The sequence below is a fragment of the Abrus precatorius genome, unplaced genomic scaffold, assembly GCF_003935025.1.
Source record: "Abrus precatorius isolate BTA unplaced genomic scaffold, Abrus_2018 Scaffold4, whole genome shotgun sequence".
Classification (NCBI taxonomy): Eukaryota; Viridiplantae; Streptophyta; class Magnoliopsida; order Fabales; family Fabaceae; genus Abrus; species Abrus precatorius.
Window position 1 is genome coordinate 10,892,715 of NW_020874384.1, and position 26,382 is coordinate 10,919,096.

The 26,382-nt window shown below is 31.7% G+C and overlaps 1 protein-coding gene across 1 annotated transcript; it reads right to left on the minus strand.

Moving 5' to 3' along the window:
* Positions 1 to 21,940: 21,940 nt before the first annotated feature.
* On the minus strand, positions 21,941 to 25,870 carry LOC113866108. The gene is made up of 3 exons (XM_027500996.1): positions 25,825 to 25,870; positions 22,635 to 22,723; positions 21,941 to 22,381 (listed from the first exon to the last, which is right to left on the minus strand). The coding sequence occupies exons 1-3, from the start codon at positions 25,868 to 25,870 to the stop codon at positions 21,941 to 21,943; spliced, it is 576 nt and encodes a 191-aa protein (XP_027356797.1).
* Positions 25,871 to 26,382: the final 512 nt, after the last annotated feature.

The window sequence follows — 26,382 nt, forward strand, 5'->3', positions numbered from 1 at the left end:
AGTTTAAAACAGTAATTTGTCATAAAATGTCCAGTAAAAAATAAATTTTTAATAACTAAAAATTAGATATATTTAAATTAAAAAAGTATTTGATAAAAACTAAACATTAAAATTAAGAACTTCTAAAATTAGCAGAATATCAAACGAAGAAAGAATTAAAAAAAATAAAATAATAATTACAAACATATTTTTGAGTTTTTTTAAATTTTTAGTGTATTTACATGTCTTAGAGTATTTTTAGATGAGATATTGTAGGTTAGTAAGTATGAAGGTGTGTCAGGAAATATTATATGGGTTATTTAAACTGATATAATTTTACATAATATAAATTAAAGATGTGTACTAGTGAAATAACATAAATTAGAGATGATAAACACAAACTCTTATTTATATTCTCAAACTTCTATTAACATTGTTGGCTACAATTAATAAATATAAACTCTTACAAGGTACATCAATGATTTTATTTTGTTTTATTTTGTATTCTCTTTTCATTAATCCATTAGTAGACGATATTGACAAACATTGTATATTTTTCATTTACAAACTCAACAAAGATTAAATACTTAATAAATATTGATGAACACCAACAACGAACATCGCATATTTTTCATTTACTGACTCAACGAAGATTAAATCTTAAATAAATATTAACAAACAGTAATGTTATCCATGACATTAACGAACAATGACACCGTTAAAAAATTATTTTTTAAACTGCTAAAGGAACATTGATATTACTAACAAATATCAATAGGAAGAACAATTTCTAGATCAATTGTTCATAATTGATGAAAAAGTGACAATTTTTTTACATTAATTATTACAACTAATATAAAAAGTCATAACTTTCTATATCAGCTATATCTACGTTGGTTCTTTAAATGATAATAAATATTACAAACATTTGAAGTTAGCTAACTGATATTATTACGAGAATTATAAGAATTAAGTGTTCATTAATATTTTGTAATTATGATTTGAGCTTAATTAGGTTTTGTGGCTCATTTTACTTTCTAAATTTATTAGCTTATGTTTAGTTTATGGTTAGCCTTAATAAAAAAGGGGACAAGTTAGAGGAATTAAGGATTTTTTATTTCCTTCCTTTTTTTTCACCTTTGTGCAATTCAGACTTAATTGAGGTTTTTCATGTTTTTTCTCTTCCTTCTTGCAAATTTACTTTAATTTTCTCATGATAACTTCCCTTAAACTTGTATTTATGAATTGCATGTCCAATAATCATTCAAGGAATTCATATTAGATATACATGCTCTTTAATTTGAATTCATGAACTGCATTAAGATTGATTTTGGAACCAAATATGTTTTGTAGAGTAGAAATCGCAAGTCGATCGCTTTTGATTTATTAAATTTCTTTGTGTTTTAATTTCTTGATTATGTTCCTGTTTGCAATCAAAATTTCCTCCAATTTTCTGTGTTTTATTTTTATCATTTGTAACCGAGGTCTTCAAGAGAAAGACTTAGATTTATCTCGTTGTTACTGCATTTAAATTACTTTACTCGACCAAGTGTGGCATCAATCACTAAGCAAAAAGGGTGAGAAAGGGAAAAGTGGCAAAACCATATCAGAAGCCAAGCTAAAACACACCAAGGAGAGAAAAGAAGAAAGAAGAGTTTTTACCTAAGGACTAAGAGGTGTTTCCAAAGAGGTTTGGCGGTGGAGGATCAATTTTGTCCACATTTCTTTAGAGTTAAGCAAATAGGGATAGAAAAGGGAAAATGACAAGACTAAAATAAAAAAAATAGATCTAAAAGGCACCAAGCAGAGAAATAGTTGAAGAAGAGCCTTCCTTTGTGGTCCAAGAGACATTTCAAAAAAGGTTCAGTGGTATAGGATGGATTTTCCCACGTTCCATAAGCACTGAGAAAAAGAGGGAATAAGAGAAAATTAGTATGACTAAAACACGAAACATGGCCAAAAGGCATCAAGTAGAGAAAAAGCATAGGAGAAGCCTTCCTTTGATGCCCAATAAGCATTTCCAAGGAGGTTTAACAATAAGGGATAAGTTTTTCCCATGTTCCTTTAGCGTTAAACAAAAGTGAAAAAAGAGCAAAGTGGTGAGACCAAAACTAAAAGCCGAGACAAAAGGTTGAAAAACATGAAGAGAGAGAATTCCTCAACACCCATAGGGCATTTCATAGAAGGTGAAGGATTGGCTTTGCCTACATTTCTTATGTCCTAAGTAAAAGGAGAAAGTGGGGAGACCAAAATCAAAAGTCGAGTCAAAATACATCAAGCAAAGAAAAAGCAGAGGGTGAGCCTTCTTCTAAGACCTAACATACGTTTTCAAGGATGTTTGGTGGTGGGTTATGGTTTTGCCCATGTTCCTTTAGTGCTAAGTAAAATGGTGGAGAAAGGAAAAATTGATAAGACCAAAACAAAAAGTCAAGTCAAAATGCACTAAGTGTAACACCCCATTATTCAAAAATTTATTTATTTATTTGTATGAAAAATAGTTATGCCTTACTTTTTTAGAGAATTTTTCTCTCTCTTTCCCTTTCCTTCATTTTACCTTGTTTTGATAATCATTCTCCTTCAAGTTGCAACAAGGGATTGTTGGAGTGTTGTTTTAACTTGTCTGCTTGATTTCATGGGTGTCTTGCCTTGTGTAATGAGTGTTTAATGGATTATGATAGAACATCTAAAGCTTTTAATTATGCAATTTCCCTTAGTGTTTCTTTTCCTTTTCTTTTTCCTTTTTCCTTTTTTCTATATGACATGTATTAAGTGGGAGGATGACATTTTCTTGTATTGCAAAACCACCCTTTCTATGTTAAGACTTTGCACTTGAGGGCCTTGACATTGTATTTAAATTTAAATTTCTGTAGAGTTGACTTATGTTGACCCCTTAGAGCCTTATTTTGTAAATTACTTTGGACCAAAAGCCTTTATTTCCCTCCTAACTACCCAGTCATGCAACAACATCATTTTTCCCTTAAAAATTTGTATTGCATTCTACACTCAAACATTTAATTAGGTCTTAGTGTTACTGTCACACAATTGGAGAACTAACTAGCAAGTGTACTAGGTAGTTGTAGCAAGTAATAAAATTTAGAAATCAATATAAGAGTCAAGTATCGTCCTCAGGGATTAGTTCTATCAATTACCACTTCACAAATCAATAACTAGTTAAGCTAAATGAATTTAGAGCGTTTTGAATCATTTAACAAAAAAAAACAATAAAGTGCAGAAATCTAAAAAATACAACAAAATAAAGGTACAAATTTAGAAATGAAATGATATGTAAATGAAGTTAGGATTGATTTCACCTCTTTATTAATTGTCAAATTGAAGTAGATCTGAACTCTAAGTTCCTTAATTGATTGATGATCAATTTCACTAGGTTAATCAAAAGACAATTCCTTGTCTCATTGATCTTAATATCTAACTAAACTACCCTAATTTGTTATGTGTAATTCAATCAAACATTGCATTAGACATTAGAAATTAAGAGATCACAAGATCACGAATCTTAGGGAAATGAAATGATATGTAAATGAAGTTAGGATTGATTTCACCTCTTTATTAATTGTCAAACTGAAGTAGATTTGAACTCTAAGTTCCTTAATTGATTGACGATCAATTTCACTAGGTTAATCAAAGGACAATTCCTTGCCTCATTGATCTTAATATCTAACTAAACTACCCTAATTCTTTAGGTGTAATTCAATCAAATATTGCATTAGGTATCAGAAATTAAGAGATCACAAGATCACGAATTCTTATCCCTAAGATATCCATAACCTTGACATTTAATTCACATATGAGAAATAAACTCAATTTCCATTTATGAAGATTTCTCTAAGTTCAATTGAATGAATGATTAGTTCACAATTGCATTAAGGAAAGAATTAAACGTTCAATACAATCAGGATCTTAAAATCCAGATCCACAATCAATTTACAATATCAAAATCGGATCCATCAATCCATAACAAAAAGAAATAAGAACATGTTCCTAAAAGAAAAAGAGAGAGACAGAGTAGAAGAAGAGGAGTTGCAGAATTTCTTCATAAATTCAATCCTCAGCTTGATTCCTCAAGGTTCAGAGCTAGGAAGTCGCCCTCAATCTCCCTTTCTAACTCTCCTAAGGTGTGGAAATGAAAAGAAAACAAAAAATGGCAAAAGACTTCCAATTCTGACTCTTAACTTCTATTTATAATGTTTTCCCGCCTTTTCCACTTCCACACTTTAATCTCTAAGGATTATAACATGAAAGGTCTTCTAGAAGCTTCTACAACTGAAATTACAATGATCATTAACCCCTATTTCAATCCATGCAAGCCCTTTGAATAGAGGTATGTGTTTGCAGCTTGGGAAGGCAGAAGGCCATTCATGTTTAGAGAGAAGGAAAGGCAATCTTAGTGGAGCATTAAATGCTAACCGCCACTTTCCACTCAAAAACTCTTGGCCAATTAAGCTCCCTACAAAATCTAAGTGGTCAAATGATCCTTGTCCCTTATCTTGCACAACACTTACCTTTACTAGAATATTTTCCCCTCAAACCTCACCATTGATGAATCCATATTTTATTAAATTTTTACTAGCCTTTTTAGTGTTCTATAATAGAAAAAGTAGACTTAGGAAGTGTAAATAAGATGAAAATCTCACTTAGGTCAAATATCATAGGTTTCTTAATTTTTGGTTAATTTACACTGATTTACATAGAAATAATTTGTAATTTTGATTATTTGAATAATTGTGTAGGAATTTTTAGACTACTTTTAGCCTTTGAGAAAATTTGAGGTAAAAGTGACCACTTTCAGAAGTGATAATAACCACTACAGCAAACTAATTCCAAAAGGAAGACCAAAGTGACCACTTTCAGGAGTAATAGTGGACACTACAGAAGCCCAAAATGCTGCAGACAACTATTTGAGCAACACAATTCATTTAGAAGATTTGTAACATGTAAAAATAGGAGATAAGAACAATAAAAGGTAACAAATATACTGTAAAAACAGAATACGAATTTTGTATAAAAATGCTATATGAAAAATAGTTAGGAATCACTTCACTAGATTTTCAATTGCAATGTAATCATGTTCTGGACTTTTAAGAATTCTAATTGATTGATAATCAATTTCACTTCTTTAATCAAAGAACAATTCCTTGCTCATTGATCCTAATACTTAATTAAACCTCCCTAATTCCTTAGGTGAAATGCAATCAAATATTGCATTAAGTTCTAGAAATTATAGGATTACTAGATTATGATACTTATTCCTAAGATTTCAATAACCTAGGTATATGATTCAGATCTAAGAAATAAACTCAATTTCCATTGATGAAGATTCCTCTAAGTTCAATTGAATGAAGAATTAGTTCACAACTGCATTAAGAACAAAATCACATACTCAATTCAATTAAAACCTCAAGGTCTAGATCTAAAATTATATCACAATATCAAATATGGATCCATGAATCCTTAACAAAAAGAATCAGAACATGTTCCTAAAAGTAAAAGAGTGGGAAAGAGTAGAAGAAGAAGAGCTACAAAATTTCTTCATAAATCCAATTTCCAGCCTGATTCCTCAAGGTCCAGAGCTTAGAAGTCGCCCCCAATCTTCTTCTCTAACTCTCCTAAGGTATAGAAATGAAAAAAAAAAATTGGCAAAAGACTCCCGAATCTAAACTCTTAACAACTATTTATAATTTTTTCTGTCACCTTCCACGTTGACTCTTTAATCACTAAGATTAATAATGTGGAAAGCCTTCTAGAAGCTTCTAAGGTTGAGATAGGAACTTCAAACGTCCAAAGTTGACACTTAAAAGTAATTTTCAAAATTATGTTATTTTTCATGGACACTTTTAATGACTAGAGTGTCCACGTGCATGTGTTTTCAGAACTTTTGCCTTGCACGTGATCACTTTCAGTGACCAGAGTGTTAACATGCAGCTGCACGTGGCTACTCTCAGTGGCGAGAGTGTTAATGTGCATGATTCTTGGACAAATTAGCCTTCGGTGTTATCATTCTTAGCAATCAGAGTGTTAACACACAAGCTTTTCATGAATTCTGTTACTAGAGTGTTAACTTTCAGCACTTGAAGTTGCTACGCCTAGCACATATCACTTTATTCTTGATTTTTTAAGCTCAAATCTTTCACTTTCTTCAATTAAATCTTCATCAATCCTTATTCTCAAGACTTTTAGCTTAGAATCTCTTGCAAAACTAACAAAATTACATCAGAATTCTATTAAATTCACACAATTTGAATTATTAAAGACAAATATTGATTTTATTGAATATTTATATATTTTTGTGCAGTTTTCACCTTCAAAATTGCATTTTCTATAAAAAAAACAACCTAGAAAATTACTTAAAAACCTAGTAAAATCTGCATTTATCACCACATCAAACTTAGATTTTTGCTTTTTCACAAGTAAAGCAAAACACACTAAGGGGGATTCAATGCATCATCAAAACACAAAAGTGATAACACAGATTTATTTACAAATTTGTTCAAAATTTCATTCCATTTCAGTTTTTCCAATTATCCTTTCAACAAATTCATTTATGCATTCAACCACAATGAATGTCACACTTAAGAAAATCCTTTTATGCATAATCTTACAAATCTGAGCTAATGAACAGTAAAGCTACATGTGAAACATCAATGAAAGATATCATCACCACTCACAAGAAAGTGTTTCCCTCTCACTCAAAAGTGTTTAAAGTGAGTGTTTACCTTCAAAATTATCAACTTTACCTCACCTTACCATATGTTTGCCCATATTTTCAATCTCCTCTGCTTAAATACAGTCAATCACACATCAAGAGGACTTTTCCAGGTTATAATGGGGCTAAGGTTAAGGTAGGCATTGGACAAAATTGGAAACAATTCAGGAAATTCCAAAAAGAAAAAAGACATTTTAAGTGAATGAACTTAAAACTAGCATAGAACTGCATTACTTTTCAATCATCCTTTCAATTATGCAGCGAAATTTTTTTTTTTCAAATCAATAATAATGTTAGACTCTAATTGACATTGCTAACATTTTCAAAATCATGGATTCATTCAACAAAGAAATCACACTCTTATCAAATACTTTCATGCAAAGTCCCACTAAACCAAAATAAAAATCCAGCAAAGTTTCATGCAATCCACATAATGTAAAGAAATTGTCTAACTCACAAAATGATGTTTCACTCTTTGCTCATCAATGTTTTACGCTAAGTGTTTCCCTCAGTTCATGCATTTTGTCTCACCCTATCATATGTTTGCCCATATTCTCAATGACTCACCTATCAAGAGGACTTTGTTGGCTACAATTGGAGTTAGGTTCAATTTTGATCAAGGATGAACAAAAGCTCAAGTAGGTATTTCACGAGAAAAAAATTTGAGTGAATGAATACAACAACTTAAAGTGGAATGCATTAAATGATGCAGCAAATGAGGTTCAAGCACTCATTCACCATATTTTTCATGAATTTGCCTTATGTGGGAGTTCTTTTTCTATCAAAAATAACTTGCTGCATTTTCTTTTTCTTTCACTTCCATTCATTCATTTTTATGATTTGTTGGACTTGGCAATCATTCTTTTCTTCAAATTCAAGCATTTTTTTACATGTAATATTGACATATATAATTCTTACCACCCCAAACTTAAGAGTTTATTTGTCCTCAAGCAATTACAATTATGAACAGCACCCCAAACTTAGTTTCTTGCATTTACTCTTAATGCAACTCAAAAGAAATATCTTTGTGAAAGTAAGAAAATATTGATGCAAACTAAGTTTGGCAAAAAAGGTAAAGTTGAGACAAAGAAGATTAGGTGCAAGGGTATTCTAGGGTGGGTGAGTGTGAGCAAAGAAGGCCTCAATCAAATAGATAAACATTGCACAATGCATATTCAACTAAGAAACATGGCAAGTTCTAGAGGATAGATGCAAAAAGTCGTGTAAAATGCACATAAACAAGAAATTTAAAGCCCAATTCTCTATCATGGTTAAAGGTAATAATTATTTAGCAACATGTGGGTACAATTCACCTTGCAAGAAAATATGTTCAATATGGTAGGAATGGTAAATATGTACAAAACAGAGGATAATTGTGAGTTAAATGGGAAGTGTAATCAGAATATAAAATTGAAACTATAAAACTTGACTAAATTAAAAACAAACGAATAAAAGGAAAATAAATTTTTTTTGTCTATTACTGTGCAAGAAATTTAGACTAAACACTTATAAAATAGAGGCAAAGAGATCACCCCTTTCTTATAAGGTAGATTCACAACTCATGGGTCAAATTCATGCTCTTCTTGATGGGACTGAGGGCATTTTCTGCAAATATATACACAAAATTCAGTATATAGATTAAATATAAAAGCGGAATACGAATGATATATATAATGGTAGAGATGTCCTAAATTGTTCAAGATAAAAGTGGGAATATGAAAGTAAAGCAGTAAAAATAAAAGCAAGAATGTACGATAATTACATAGAAATGGTAGCTAATAATATGTACAGGGAAATAGAAGAAAGTAAGTAAAAGGTATATGGCATGAAAAGAAACTAAAACTAAATGACATCTTCATTTGAGCTAAAGGATAAAGAGTCGTCATCATTGTCAGCATCATCGTTTGCTACTACTTCCTCCCCTTCTTCTGAAGAGCTAGAGTTGTTTTCCTCTACATCAGCAAGTGATTACAGTCTAACAAGCGCAAAATCTGCTTCTACTCCTCATGCCACCTCTACCAATGCAATAGAAAATTTTAAGCAACCTGTTCCTCTTCCATTTCATTCGGTTTTACATGATAATTTGTTGAATGATTTAATTGATGATAATTTGGCTGAGTTTTCTGAATTTTTAGATTATATTAATTATTTTAACTTATCCAATTATCTTGATTATTTTACTTGTAATGCATGTGCTGATTATGCAAAATGTAGCTTTTGTGCTGAAATTGATACATATGTGTATGATGATTATGATATAGCTATTGCAGATTCTAAGAAAGTAAATCATGATGCAGCCATTGTAAGTTCTAAGAAAATGAATGAATCATGATGCATTTGTTGAAGTGCAAGCTGCACATCCTGTTCTAATTTTTACATTACCTCCTGCATCAAAATTGAAGCTTTTGTTTAAGCTCTTAAAGTATGACTATTACATCATTGTATATCCAAGAAAACAGCAGCCTAAATACAGTAGAAGGACACAATATTCTGCATATCAAGATAATGAAGAGCATGAAGAGAAGCTCATAGAGTTTATCAAACAGCTGGAAGTCCCTCCGCAGTTATTTCTTCTACGTTCCCAATTAAATGAAGTGCTACAAATTTATGACAAAAAGGAGAAATATTTAGGGATAAAACTTAAAATTGTTACCATCAAAAGTATCCCTTATAACTAAAGATCATAAGGCGTCAAGAGAGGCAAATCACAAAATTTTCTTGCATTTGAGTTTTTAATTGTGTTTTCTTCATTTAGCATTGGTCTTGCATTTGAGTTTTGGATATCTCACGAATTCTGTTGCATAAACATTATAGTCTACACTTTACTTTGTTATTTGATATGTGTTTCTACATAATTCTAAATTTTGCAAAGGGAGAACATAAATATTGGATCCAATTTCTGTATAAATTCAAGAAAGGATCAAGTGTAGAAGAAGAGTGACCACTTTCAGAGTTTAAGGCAACCACTTTGGTGGGAAATCAATAGTTTGTCATGAAGGTAATCACTTTCCATAGCAATAGTAGCTACTCTTAGCCCAGGTATATATTTTTGCTCTTTGTAGTGAGCACTTTCATTGTTGATAGGAGTTACTTTCTAAGCACTTTAAGCATCTTTAAATTTGGGCGCCCTAGTAGTGATTAATATTATGCACAATAGTAAACATGCGCAACACCTGTAGGGTAAAAAAAAGGCCAAAATGATTACTATCGTTTACAATAGTAACTACGCGTGCCCAAAGTGATTATTATCATTCACGATAGTAGCCACGCGCAAGCCTTTTAGGTATTTTTGAATTTAGCGCTTCTGTAGTTATTATTATCACTTGTAATAGTAGTCACACATAGCACTATTTTGCAAAAACACAGTGCACATGTCTACTATCATTTATGAAAGTGATTACTTCCACAACTTATATATATAAAGTGTTCACTTTCTCACTCACTTTCACCAATTCTCTGAACACTCTCACTTCCACTCTCAAAATTCTCTACACTCTTCCTCTTGTAATTGCTTTTCTGCATCAAGGACCCCATTTCTCCACATTTTTTTACACTTCTTTGCACTTCCAATCAGGTCATTGCTTAAACTTTCACTTTGTGAATTTGGATTCTCCATTGTGCAAATTAGGAAAATTGAATTGGGGACCCCTAGGTTGAAATTGTTGAGTAGAACCTGTAACTTTAGAACTACTTGTGTGATTAAAAGACAATGGGGATGAGTAAATGGGCTAATCTGCTACATTTTGGCATGATCACACCATAGGGTAGTCACTTTCGTTCACAATAATGTTTAATTTGTGCTTTTTAATATGACAGTGCTTACTTTAGGTTTATTTTGGATACATAGTGATTACTTTACCCTTTGATTACATTTTTCATGATTAAATTACATTAAATTTTGCTCTATTGAATTTGGCATGTTTGTACCCTAGAGTAGTTACTCTCACATGTGATAGTGATCACTTTGTGCTGTGAAACTCTGAACCATAGTGATTGCTTAGGATTGTCATATGCTGTGAATTTTGGACCATTGTATCATTGGTATAGTACTGGATTTTCATACTTAGCATTTACCATGCCATGAGAAATTGATGTAATGTTACTTAAGTGAGGCATGACCACATAGTGCATACATATACCATGTCAAAAATCTGTCATAGTTTTCACTTTGTGTGTGTGTGTGTGAGTTTTTAAAACTAGAAGTAACTACTTTAGACTGCACTACACATCTTCTGCATGACTTTTCTGTAAATTACTACATAAACCTTGCCTGTAACCTACATTTCTTCTGACAGCTGCATTTCTCTGTATTGATTGCACCTATATTTGAGTTGTTGCTGCATAAGTACCATGAGACGTTCAGATTCCATAGTAGTTACTATCATTCATGAAAGTGACCATTCTGCACTACATTTTTTTATACAAACACTGTATATTTGTTGTCACACACGCCTAATGTCATATGCATATAATCTAACATGTGACTTGCATTCTTGAAGTTTTCTGTGTCTATGTTGCTACATAAAATCTGTCATGCCTGCACCATTAAAGTAATCACTATCATTGAGTATAATGTTTACTTTGACATTGCGCTTCTTCAAAGTAACTATTTTGAATTGCATTTTCATTATGAATTTGGACATAATTTTGAAGTTGTCATTACTGTACCTGCATAATTGCTACTGCACTATGATGCACCTGCACTTTCACATTCTGCAGCATAAATTTTTCTGAAGTTCCGTGCACATGTGTTGCACAACTTTGCTGTTTACTTATCTTGCACATTCTACACATTATTTTCTTTTCTCCCTACAGCAAAATGGTAAACACACCTAGGAAGCTAAAAAGGATGATAACTCCAACTCTTTGGAAGAAGATGAGGATGCAGAGGATAACTCTTACTCCTCCAGCTCAAATGAAGACCTGCTTTAGTTTTTAGTTTCTTTTATGTCATTTACCTTTTAGATATTTTCATTTCATTTCCTTGTATATATTACCCACCATTTTCAATAGTTATTACACTGTATCACTTTTCTTTTCTTGCTTTACTTTTACCTTACTGCTTTATCTTTGAATAGTTACTTGACGCTTTCATTCCCTTTTATATATAAATATTAGTCTAGTTTCCGCACTTCCATTTTATGCTGAATCTATTGTGCGTCTCTTTGTAGAGAGTGCCCTCAGTCCCATCAAGAGGAGCATGAATTTGCCACTGAATTATTTGCAATCATCCATTAAAGGGGAGTGATCTCTTTACCACTATTTCACATGTCTTAAGTCTAATTTTCCAACACAGTAAATAGATAATATACAAAAATATTTCATCATTTTTCTCTTTTTAATATAGTCCAATTTTGTAATTCTAATTTTATATTCTGATTGCACTTCACATTCAACTAATAATCATTCTCTGTTTTGTACAATTTACCATTCCTACGATACTGAACATATTTCCTTGAAAGGTGGACTATACTCACATGTTGCAAAGTAATTATCACCAATACCATGGCAGAGAATTGAGCCTTTAATTTCTTTTCTGTGTGCACTTTACATGTACTTTTGCATTCATCTTTTAGAACTTGCCCTGCTTATTAATTGAATATGCATTGTGCAATCTTTCATTTAGATGATTGAGTCTGTCTTTGCACACACCCACTCACCCTAGAACACCCTTGCACCTAATTTCCCTGTTCTACATTTTCTTCTTTTGCCAAACTTAGTTTGTAAAAATATTTTCTTTACCTTAAGAGAGGTATTTCTTTTGAGTTGCATTAAGAGTAAGTGTAAGAAACTAAGTTTGAGGTGCTGATTATGACTTTAGTTGCTTAAGGACAAGCAAAATCTTAAATTTGGGGTGGTGAACATCATACATGTTAATAATACATGTCAAAAAAATAATTTGAATTTGAAGAAGAGAATAATTGTCAAAGTCCAAAAAGTCACAATTTGATGAATGAATGAATGAAAAAGAAAGAAAAAAAATACAGCAAAGGCCATGAGTTGAAAAGATCCACACATGAAAAAAAAAAGAAAAAAAATTGGTGAAAGAATGCTTAAAGCTCTTAAACTACATCATTTTAATGCATTCCATTCTAGTTGTTGTGTTCATTCACTCAAAGAACTCCCTTCTTTTCAAAACCCACTTGAGCTTTTGTCCCTCCTTGATTAAAGTTGAACCTAACCTAACCCAATTTGTGACCAACAAAGCCCTCATGATAGGTGATTCACTGTATCTAAGCAAAGACGATTAAGAATATGGGTACGCATATGGTAGGGTGAGACAAAATGCATGAATTGAGGGAAAACACTTAGCCTGAAACATTGATGAGTGAAGAGTGAAACACCATCTTGTGAGCTAGATAATTTCTTTGTGTTGTGTGAATTGTATGAAACCTTGCTGGATTTTTATTTCAGTTTAGTGGGACTTTGCATAAAAATAATTGATATGAGTGTGATTTCTTTGTTGAATAAATCTATGATTTTGGAAATATTGAAAGTGCCAATTAGAATCTAATATTGGAATGAAAATTTTTGAGAAATTTTTTTGGATAAATCCAACCCTTTACATGTAATTTTCTTGAGTTTTGATTTGTTTGAGGACAAGCAAAAGTTTAAGTTTAGGATTGTAATGAATCCATATTTTATTGAATTTTTACTAGTCTTTTTAGTGTTCTTTAATAGAAAAAGTAGATTTAGGAAGTGCAAATAAAATGAAAATCTCACTTAGGTCAAATATCATAAGTTTCTTGATTTTTATTTAATTCACACTGATTTACATAGAAATAATTTGCAATTTTGATCATTTGAATAATTGTGCAGGAATTTCCAGACTTATTCCATGCATTTTTAGCCTTTGAGAAAATTTGAGGTGAAAGTGACCACTTTTAGAAGTAATAGTGACTACTACAGCAACCTAATCCCAAAAGGAAGACCAAAGTAACCACTTTCAAGAGCGATAGTGGACACTATAGAAGCCTAGAATGTTGAAGACCTGTGCGTAGCTACTATCATAAACAATAGTAGTTCTTATCGAGTGCGCGTAGCTACTATCATCTGCAATAGTGACAACTACAGAAAGAAAAAAATTCTGGAAGCTACGCGTAGCTACTATCACATGTGATAGTAATTACTCCAATAAGGACAACACTGATAGTGGTTACTATCGACGATAGTAACTACTATGAAGGCGTCAACTTTTCTATATATAGATTTTTACTATTTAGGGTTAGAGACTTTTTGCAGAACCTTTTCTTTTAGATTTTTTTTAGGGTTTTAGGATATTTTTGGAAAGCCTAGGGTGGCCTTGGGTGACAGCCAAGGGTCCAACCTAGGGTTTGAGTTATATTTCTTCTTCACTTTTCTTTGATTTTTCATCTTGATGTTATTGATTTCCCTATAATTTCATTTTGTAATTGTGAGACTCATCCTCATGGAAGGCTAAACCTTTTGTAATCCTTAGTAAGTTCATTTAAATTCTTAAATTCCTAAGTTTTGAATGTTATTATAATTCATTTTCTTTCATGAACTTCTTTTTCCTAATATCTTGAATTAAATTAATGGTTGAATGAGGGGGACATTGCTTAATTAATCATAATTCATTTTAATGAGATTCTAAATTTAAATTGCTTAATTTTAGGTTATTTCTAAGGTTGCGTAATCTTGGGATGAGAGATTGGAGTCCATTGAATTGCTTAATTTGTATGAAAACATAAATTTAACTTTTGCTTATTAAATTAACCTAATTTTAGGAGGAAAGGAAGAGTATTAAATTTTGAGAGGAATAGGGATAGAGTCTACGTGAATGAACTAGGGGTTTCTACATTTTATTGATTGAACTTTACAATTTAATTTTCTGGTTAAGTAGATTGAACTTGAAATCACAAAACTTCCGCTTTTTACTTGCTTTTTGAATACACTGCACTCCATATGTTTGATATTTGATCACTTATCCAATGATTCACAAGAGGATGACCTAGGTTAGCACCCTAGTATTACATTAATTTCTGCTTATATTTTGATGAGGATTCGCGACAAATCTTTCGTTCATCAATCATCCCGTTCTGCACTTTCTAAGACCCCAAACTTTTTGCTCTTCCAGCCACTCCCCTCCCTTAAAGTTTTCCTTCTTGTTCCTTAAAGAAACTGAGGTCAATAAGTGAGTTCAAAAAATGAAAGTTATTTCTTTTCTTGACGTGTTTGTTGGTTTATGACGTCTTCCATTCTTTGCATCCCTTTCATTTATTCTTTTTTTAGCTAAGAACAACCACCTTAAGCTTGGTGTTTATTGCAATTTCTTCTCTATATCTAAGGAGGTTGCAAGCTTGAAGTTTTTTCCTATACCTTCCCCCTTTTTTCTTTCTTTGTGGTCAACCACTAAAAGGTATAAAGGAGTCCATTTTTTTGTGGGATTCCTAAGCATGGTTGTAGGTAGGTGTGTATTTAGGCTTAGTGTTCATGCATATCATATTATACATGTGCATGTCATGAAAACCATTATAATCCTAATTCATTAAAAAAGTTATCATCGGCCTACCCCTAAAACTAGTGCTTTTTCATTGGGTATGTTTTGCTAGTTTTGTGACTCTTAATAAAAAGGAAAATCAAATATTTATCTTAAAGTATAGATATCCTTAAATTAGTCAAAAATGGTATATGTACATGAGTATATTTTTGTTGTTTTGAGTGAGTATAATAAATTTCATGAACTAAGGATAACCTTGTCACATCTTAGTTCTAATACCCAAGCTTGAACCAAACCTTCTGCAAATGTGTTGATTGACCTTATATTGTTCTATATTATTGATTCTGAATTCATAATGGCCTTGGTCCTATGTTAAAACACGGAACATTGCCTAAAAAAATTACTATATTTCTCTGGTTTTGTGTCATAGTAGGAGAATAGTGCATTCACCTCATTTTCTTCTTTAAATGCTCTTGGTTGACCTTGTTATTGAAAAGGATATGGCATTTTACCATTTTAAGTAATAAACATGTCAATTGAGGTGTGTGTATGTTCCTTGTATGTGTGTACGTGTGTGTGTTTTGTTATGCATCATCATGTATCTAAATTTGGCCACTTAATGACAAGGAATAACAGAGATTCTCAGTGTGCAGGAAGTAAGAAGGTGATAAATATATGTTAAATAACAGAGAACATAGGCTTAGAGCAAAACAAAGCTTTAAAACTATTGAGTAGGGAAATTTAAACTCAAGTTAAGGTAAATTGTGGGTAGCAAAACCGATAAGGGAACATAAGAAAAACTCAAAGACTAAACTAGGTTAATAAATAATTGACTAGTTACTAGGATAATCATTTAACTTAAGAATTAACTAGGGCTACAAAAAGAAAGGAGAAGCTGAGAGACATTAGGAAGTTAAGAGATAACCAAGTCCTAAGTAAATAGTCTAAATGAAAATAGGAAATAATAAAAAGAGGAGAAGTGATAACCTTGTCGCTAAGGTCTCAAAAGTAACTAAATTTCTCACAAAAACATGTAGTTTAGGGAGCAACCTAGGTCATCTTTCACAAGGATACAAATGCACATTATTTCAATATCAATTATGCAGAAAACGTTTATGTTTGGGGAAGTTTTATGATTACACGCAGAAGATTAAAATGCAGAAGATTAAACCCAGAGAATGAAAACCGAGATCCAAACACACAAATCCAAAACCGAGAATGAAAATTGAATTGTTTAAATCTCTCCCGCATAACAACAATTAATCAATTGCTTATTATGTGATTAAGAACAATACACAATTCAATCGAACAATGCTTTCTATGCAATCACAAAGGTATAAGATCAGAAAACAAACTCGGAGCATCAAAAACGTCTTGAACAAATGCGATCTGGACCTTGGCAATGTAATTGGAGAAGAAACATGGAAGAATTCGTCTGGAAATTGCAGAAACTAATCGCCTTTCAATTGTAAAATGTAGAGCAATGCAAATTCGAAGTGAAAAATTGCAAGAGAAGAAGAGAATGGGTAAAAATTTCAGAGGTTCTATTGGAAGCGGGAAAGTTATTACAAAACTGAAAAACAAAAAAAAATGAATTAAAAGTGCTTCCAAGTCAGCCCCTGACCTCTATAAATAGTAGTCCTAAAAGAGCAAAACCGAATGGGCCAGAGCTGGGCCGAAAATAAATACAACAAAAATTGCAAAACAAAAGCTATACAAAAGTATAAACTTCTAAAATTCATAGAAAATAGCTCCGGACTCCAAATAGCACTATCCATATGTCCAAATTGAATCCCTGAAAGAAAGGAATCCAATGCAAAAAGAATGAGCCAAAAAGGATATCTACAGAAAAAGTTATGGCCAAATTAGTAACTAAAGGTCAGAATAGAAAATATAAACAAAAGTATAGTATTTACAAAAATTCCTAATTAACAAGATAAATGCAAAAACATATTAAATGGAAGAAATAAGGGAATGAAAAGACATGCAAAGGATGCAATAAGACTAAAAATGTGAGAACAAAATATGAGCTATCAAGAAGTAAGTGAAGTTGAAAAATAAATAACCTAGTAATACTAATAGGATAGGAGTAGCCAAGAAGTAACTAAGACTAAAAGTCCTTTTATATGAAATGAACCCTAGACCAGAACTTAGTGCAACAAAGAAATGACATAAGACACGAAATTATAACACAAGCGTGACTAGTTAAAATAAGGAAAAATTATATTTTTGTCTTGATTAAAAGGATGTACTCTCAAGTAATCAAATACAATGCTATTTTTGGACTGTTAATATAAACATGTAAAGTAAGAAATTGTGATTAAATGAAGACACATTTTTATTATAATAATGAATAAAACATTCTCATGCATTATAACATGTAAAGGGGAGATGTAATTAATTCTACAGTTTAGCACAATTATGGGATGCATGTGTACAAGTTCTGAGAGAACTTTGGCGGTGGTAAAAAGAGGATGACTCAATGGTTGAGTAACTCACTGCAACTGAGTCACAACATACTTGCTGAAATTCACATCCCCTGCCACTGAAACCCACGTGCCTTTTTTTTTTTTTGTCTCAAAGCCTAAAGATGTATCACCCCTTTCAAATCCTATTTCCCTTTGCCTGATGATGAGAGTTCACTAATGTAACACCTTAATTTATTTTTAAATATTTTTCAATGGGATATTTTCGCAATAAAATGAGAATAATAAAATTTCATTTCAATTGTTTCCAATACAGAATTTCAATAAAGTATTTTAAAATATGGGATGAGTTACACCTTTGAATCAAAATAAAGCTACAGAACCTATTTAATACATCTAAATTTTAAAATAAATTTTCTAAATCTTATAGCAATATCATATATCCCTAGTCACTAAGTCTGGTACTGGTGGTTTTGGTCACCTAAAAAATAAATATAAGGGTGAATCATTTACACTATCACATACCCACAAATATAAAGACTTACCTTCCCTATTTTACAACAATCCCTAATATGATAAAATTACATTTTAAACATGCATTAATTTATACATACGCCTCATATTCATACATCAAACATGTTTTGGTGCGCTCATTGCACCTTCAATCAATTCACACACACACATGCACTCACTGCATGTTAGCCACGCTCACTGTGATCTCATGCTACAGCGAGGCCCCTTCTCGCTACAGCGAAAATATAAGACAAAAGTATACTTAGTTTTTTATATAGTCTCGCTACAGCAAGACTGAACCTAAAAAACACCCCCTTTCTGTTATCCTCATGATGCAGGGAGGAGCCTTTCGCTACAGCAAAAATGCAACAGAGACACGCCTACTTGCCCAAGACCTTCTCGCTATAGCGAGAATGTTCTTGTAGCACACATCAGCCTATACTCTCAAGCATTTTTAGTCCATTTACAGACAAATATTCACATTTGAACCACAACATATCAATGTACACATCCATATCACCAGTATGAATCAAAATGCACATCAAAATCACAACATACACGTATGTATAATTATCATAATATAATTACAAAACTTGAGGCATTACAACTCTCTCCTCTTTTAGAGAATTTTGTCCCCAAAATTCAACAACTACATAAACAATTCTGGATACAACTCTCTCATCCTACTCTAAGTCTCCCACATAGCATCTCCCTCATTGTTTGCACTCTATATCACCTTCACCAACGAGATCTCCTTGCCCCTCAACTGCTTGACACGATGATCCATAATCTTCATCAGGTATACATCATAGGACAAGCTCTCTCTTACTTGAGCCAGGTCAAGGTCAATCACGTGAGAAGGATCTGCCACATACTTTCTAAGTTGAGACACATGAAATACTGGATGTAGGTTTGAAAGATTTAGTGGTAGCGCTATCTGATAGGTTGCAGGACTGATTCTACTCAGCACTTTGAACTGCCCAATGAATTAAGAAGATAACTTTCAAGATTTCAGAGCTCTCCCCACTCCGGTCACAGGTGAGACCTTCAGGAACACATGGTCACACACCTAGAACTCCAAATATTTCCTCTTCTTATCATAGTAGTTTTTCTGCCGATCTTGTTCAGGCTTCATCTTCTCTCTAATTATCTTAATCTATTCGTTTTGCTTCTGGACCATGTCCGATGCGCACAAAATTGCCTCTCTAGTCTCGTACCATTTCGATGCTAGTATAGAAACTGTTGTTGTACGTGAACTCTACCAAGGGTAGGCATTCTTCTCAAGTTCCCTGCTGCTCAATCACACAAGCTCTCAACAAATCCTCCAATGATTGGATAGTCCTCTTTATTTGCCCGTCAGTTTGTGGGTGGTAAGTTGAATTAAGCTTCAACTTAGTACCCTGCGCTTGTTGTAGGCTCTTCTAAAACCTCGATGTAAACTCGAGTCTCTGTCTAAGACCACACTAGTCAGCACACCATGCAGCCTAACTATCTCCCTCACGTACATATTCGTTAGTTTTTCCAATTTATACTTGATGTTGATCGGAAGGAAATGTGCAGCCTTGGTTAACCAATCTACTATCATCCAAATAGCATCATGGTTGTTCCTAGTTATTGGCAACCCAAAAACAAAGTCTATGAAAATACTATCTCATTTCCACTCGGGAATCTCCAAGGGTTGCAACACTTTAGGTGGACACTAGTGTTCCACCTTTGCCTTCTGACAAGTTAGGCATTTTGACACATATTTAGCTACATCTTTCTTCATCCCATTCCACGAGAAATTCTTGTAGAGATTCTGATATATCTTGGTTAAACTGGGGTGGAAACTCATTCTGCTTTTATGTGTCTCCTTAAGTATCATTCACTTCATCTCATCAATTTGGGGAATACACACTCAGTCTTGAAACTTGATCACGCCATTCTCATCACAATGGAACTCCAAGTCCTTCCCCTCACTTTTCTGCTTCATCATATCTTGCAGGAAGGCATCTTCCTATTGAGCGTTTCGGACTTGCACCAAGAAGTCATTATAGATTGTCACCGTCCTAAGGTATGAACTCCTTAGCCTTACCTCCATAGCCAAATTTATATCCCAGAACTCCTCAATTAACTCAATCACTTTCACCATTATAGCTGCCACGTGCAATGATTTTCTGCTCAATGCGTCAGCCACCATGTTCGCCTTGCCTAGATGGTAAGACAATGTCATAGTCCTTGAGAAATTCCATCCACCTTCTTTATTGCATGTTCAGCTCTTTCTACTGAGGTACTTTAAACTCTTGTGATCGCTAAACACCTTAAACCTCACCCCATAAAGGTTGTGCCTTCATATCTTAAGAGCAAAGACCACTACGACTAACTCTAAATTCTTAGTTGAGTAATTGACTTCATGAGGATGCAATTGGCTTGAGACATAGGCAACTACTCTTCCGTCTTGTATCAAAACATACCAAAGTCCATGCCCGGATGCATCACAGTACATGTCAAACTTTCGTTTTGGGTCAGGTAAGACTAACACCAGCGCTGAAGTTAACTTCCCCCTCAGTTCTAGGAAACTAGTTTCACACTTCGTGCTCCACTTAAACTCCTTCCCTTTACGGTTCAATTTCGTCAAAGGGAAAGCTATTTTAGAAAATTCCTCAATGAATTTCCTATAATAGCCAGCTAGTCCCAAAAAATTGTAGATTTCTGTCACATTTGTAGGCCTCAGCCTTTGGGTTTATGCTTCCACCTATCATAATTCCATCCTTCAACACCACATGTCCCAAAAATTGGATTGCGATAGCCAAAACTTGCACTTAGAAAATTTGTATACAATTGCCTCTCCCTCTAAATCTACAAAACAATCCTCAAGTGTTCGGCATGCTCCTCTTGAGTCTTCGAATAAATCACTTCCACCTATCATAATTCCATCTTTTGACACCACATGTCCCAAAAATTAGATTTGCAGTAGCCAAAACTTGCACTTAGAGAATTTTTGTACAATTGCCTCTCCCTCTAAATCTATAAAACAATCCTCAAGTGCTCGACATGCTCCTCCTGAGTCTTCGAATAAATTAGAATGTCATTAACGAACACCGCCACAAACTTATCCAAAAACTCATGGAAGATTCTATTCATGTAATCTATGAACACAGCAGGTGCACTGGTCATACCAGACAGCATCACCAAGTACTCCTAGTGACCATAACGTGTCCTGAAAGCTATCTTGGGTACATCCTTATCCTTCACCCTAATTTGATGGTACCCTGATCTCAAGTCAATCTTTGAATAAACTAAAGCTCCTCTCAACTGTCCATCAAATCGTCAATTTTAGGAAGAGGGTAATTGTTCTTTATCGTCACTTTATTCAGTTATTTGTAATCGACACACATCATCATGCTCCCATCTTTCTTTTTCACCAAAAGAACTGGCGCTCCTCATGGCGACACACTTGGCCTTACAAACCGTTTCTATAATAAGTACTCCACTTACTTCTTGACCTCTGCCAACTCCACCAATGACATCCTATATGGTGCCACAAAATTCGTGCTTGCTCCTAGAATGAGATCAATGGTGAATTTTATCTCTCTTTCTTTGGTGGCAACTCATAAACATCATTAGGAAAACTTCCAAGAAATCCCTCACCACTAGAATATACTCTGGCTCCACCCCACTTTCGGCTTCTTGTGAGAACATGACCACAAAGACCTTAGCATTTATCGTGTTCTCCCACGCACCTTAACTTAATAGTCTAGGAATCTCCGACATCAATGTACCAAAAATCAAAGTCTTCTCCTTACAATCCAGCAAAACATGGTTAGCGGCTAACCAATTCATTCCCAAAATTATGTCCAATTAGGAAGAAGGCAAACAGATCAAGTCTATGTCAAAGTCTCTACTATACACTATCACAGAATACCCCAAACACACCCACGAGGATATGACTGGTTTACTCGTAGGGTTAGTCACCACAACATTACACAGCAATTCAATCACATGTAAGTCCAAACACTTCACATAGTCCATAGAAACGAATGATTGCGTAGCACCTGAGTCAAACAACACATCTAGCAATATGCCCTTAACAACGCATTTACCTCTGATCAGCTCCTCAGACTGTGAAGCATCTGCCCTACTAATGGCAAATACCTTCCCTGGAATGCTCGGCTTCAGCCCTGTGCTTCCTCTCGACTCAGGTCTCTGGCTGATACTCGCACTGCCACTCTTCTTAAGAGCAATCAAGCAAACATTCACAGTGTGTCTCAGTTTTCCACAGTTATCACAGTTGGTCCACGACTATGGCAAGTCCCTCAACATGTGTGGTCCTCTACACCTGAAACATCTGATTGGCCCTCTAAAAGAGTCAGAACCGGGGCCACTATCGCTGTTCCTCTCCTAGATGAGGTCCCTTTGACTGAGAATGACTGGAGCTCAAGTATCGCCCCTTAAAGAACCTAAGGGGTCTTTTATCTTGCCTTATTAGACCACTCCCTCTAGTGTCTATTGTCTTACCCTTCGAGTTGGCTTTGAATATCTGACACTTGCTCACCAGAGTGAGCAAGTCAGTCAGCTGAAATACATTGACTGCAACAAGGATCTCTCGCCTAAATCTATGCTGGAACTGAACACACAAGTCCTCTTTTCCGTTTTCATGTTAATAGTGAAGTCAGTACTTCATCAGCTTAAAGGTATGTCCAAATTAACTCTTTGCCTTGACTCTTAAGTTATTTCAAGTTGTGGCAAAAAAACATCTTATGTTGCTATGGGATAAAATAGGACAATCAAATTTATTCTAAAGTAGATACTTGTTAATTTATTATCAACATTGTATAAAATAATATAAAGTAAATTTAAAATGATAAATTTCAAAATCATTTAATTACAATATTAATTTTATTTTCAAGATTTGAAATCCCAGTTTCAATTATGTCATTCAAAATTGCACATTTAAAAAAATAAAATATTTAAATGTATCGTGTTTTATATTCCAAATTGAAACAATAAATTGTGATTTCACTGTATAAATTATTTTACCACACGAAATTGCAAGAGCATTAGTTTTATAACATTCTGTTATATTCTTTTTTTTTAGACTACATGTGTTTTATAATATATTATGTCATATTTTATGATGTTAGTTTGTGATTTTTTTTGTTTTTTTTTACTATTTTTATTTTATTTTTTAAAAATTAAATAAATATTTTCTTACATTTATATTATAAACATATATTTTAGATAAATTCAACAATATATAACAGTATATTATTTTATCATTTGGTGGGAGTAACAAAATTGTAAAAGGAACTTAATTATATTATTTCATTCTAATGCACGAATTTTTATACATTGTTAAAATAAAATAAATAACCAATTTTTAATTTTTTTTTACTAGCAACTGATTAAGCTACTTTTTCTGTCTTGTATGGACAGTTTTTTTTCCTTTCATACAAAATCATATTTCCTGAATCTTAATCCAAATATTTCTGTCAAAGTTTTCAATCACTTTTGTTTTACAAAAAAATATCACTTTTAAGCTTTTACGGAAGATGTCACTTCTAAGTTTCTATGAAAAAGTTATCAAATTGTAGAATCAACAATGTGCTCACCTTTTAACACAAAATTCATCTCTATCAGTTTTAAAAAATTAATATTGATTTTATATTAGTTATATTTATAATATTTATACTTTTTATGTATGGTTTTAGTTTTTTTTATATTTAAATTATTTAAATTTAGTTGTTATAAGAAAAAATATAAGATAATTAAATTAAAATAGTTTTATTATGTTAAATACATGTTATTTTTATTTAAATAATTTATATATTTATTTAGTAATTCACAAGACTTAATAATATGTTATATCTTTATTGTATTTTTATTAATTATTAGAATAATACTTTGATGTGAGGGATTTCAGTTGAGTACTTGATTAATTAGAAAGACTAAATGTGAGTTATTATTGTTACGGAGACCAAAATTACACAAATTAGTGTATGACAACAACAAAAAATTATATAATTAAATTTTTAATTTTTAATACATTAAAATTTTACACCAGTAATATTTTATTACAAGCTTAATTAAACTTTTAAGACCCATTTGCTAAATATGACAAGATAAAAAACAATAAGATATGAGAGAATAATAAGCTATAAAAGAAAGATAAGATCTTATCATATTTTATGTTTAATATATATTAATACAATAAAACAAATAACATTATGTCATCCTACTAGTTTAAAATAAAAAAATATATCAATTATATTAAATGATAAAATTATTCTTCTATCATAATAACTATAATTTTTAAAAATATTTTTTAATTTAATTTCTTGACTTTTCATTTAAAGTATATATCAACAAGTTATAAAAAATAAGTGTGAACTAGTATTAATATTTTATCATTAAATTATAATAATTTTGTATTTTTTTACAAATAAAATTTATTCTTTTTGTAATGAAATACAAGAAAAACAAATAAAATTATAAAATATTAAATTATGTTTTTAAAACGAGTATGATATTTTTTATAAAAATAATGTTCATATAATTTTTTTATAAAAATAATTAAAATTATATTCTTAAATAAATAAGTTTTGCATAAAATATTAATATAAAGTTTAAATACAAAGTGAAGTGAGAAGTTATTATGTCATCATAATTTTTATTTCATTACCCTCGTCAAGATAATAATTTAAATTATTTCTATGAATAGAGTAATTTAACAAAATAAGTTATTATATTTTATTTTTTATCCTGTGTATCAAACTAACCTTTAGTTTCTCTGATTTAGACTGTTATTTTAGTTCCTCTGTTCCTTTTTCAAGTAACTCATACACTTTCTTCATACAATCTTATTTTTTAATAAAATATTTAGATATTTATGATAGATTATAATTTAAAATAAACTTTCAAAGTTAAAAATTCAACTAAAAATTTAATAAAGTTTGACGGTATAATAGTTATGATTTGAGAAGAAAAAATATTTTTTTTTTAAATTTTGGGTAAAAACATATATTTAGTTTTGTAAATATTGAATGAAAGAAGAAAAATATATTTTCATAAAATTAAAAAAAACTTATGAAAAAAATTAAATATGTGCAAAATTTTATTAAAATCTGCGCAAGTAAAAATATACATACAATTAAATATTTTGACCCATACACTTTTAACTAAATTACATACTATTGATATATAATTTAATATAAAGCTTTATATTTTTTATGAGTTATTTAAATGAATAAAATATGTATAAGTATTTTTTTTAATTTAAATTATTAGTATTTACAGTAACTTAATTAATAAATATTTTTATGTTTTGTTTGGCTAAGATAAAAAAAAAATAATGATATTATTATTCTTTATTTGATTAAAAAAATACAAGAAAAAAAGTTAACTTAACAGAAAAATAAAATAAAAATTTTCAAATTAAATTTGTTATTATTTTTTGATGGAACGAATAAGGGTTACTGAAAACCGTTCAAGTATCCACATCAAGGTGCACAGTGGGGCTGAAATTTTCATGGTAACATGCACATGGTGCCCCCACAAGAACCTACACTGCACTTGCATGCAAATTTTGTATTGATAAGAAGTGCATTGAGGCATGCACTATGGCTCACATGTGTAGGTCTTCTTGCACATGCATTGGTCATTCCATTAACTTTCACGAATGCATGAAGAGTAGGAAACACGTTTCCAAGTATGTGTGAAGAACAAAAATAGTTTCACCCACTTACCCTCACTCGCTCTCTCCAATGTTGTCTGCCATTTCAACACAACCATCGCTATCAAACTACTCCACAGTGTTTCACTATCCAACTGCACAGAATTTGCACCCTAGAAATCCTACAGCGTTAGCAAATGGATATTCCACTTCAATATTATGACAGATTTTTTAACTAGGACTAGATTTATCTAAAAATAATTCAAAATTTATATTCAACATATGTAAGATAAATTATACTAAATAAGATTATGAAATATTTTATTATACACAATATTTTAATATAATTAGTATACTTTTTATCATCTTTAATAATAATAATTTTTAGTTTTTATTTCTTCTTTTAATGTATCCTAGAATAACATATATAGTTTGGTCATTAAGTTAAGTTTTCACAAATATATTTCAGTTCAATTATTATTTTTAATTTGTATTATTGTCATTACATAATATATTTTTATTTAAGAATATATTTTTTTCATAAAAAAGTCACTTAAAGTTATTTCCTTAAAAACTATTATAAAAAAAATATTTTAACACCAATTTTGTCACCTATAATTTTGTGCATTAT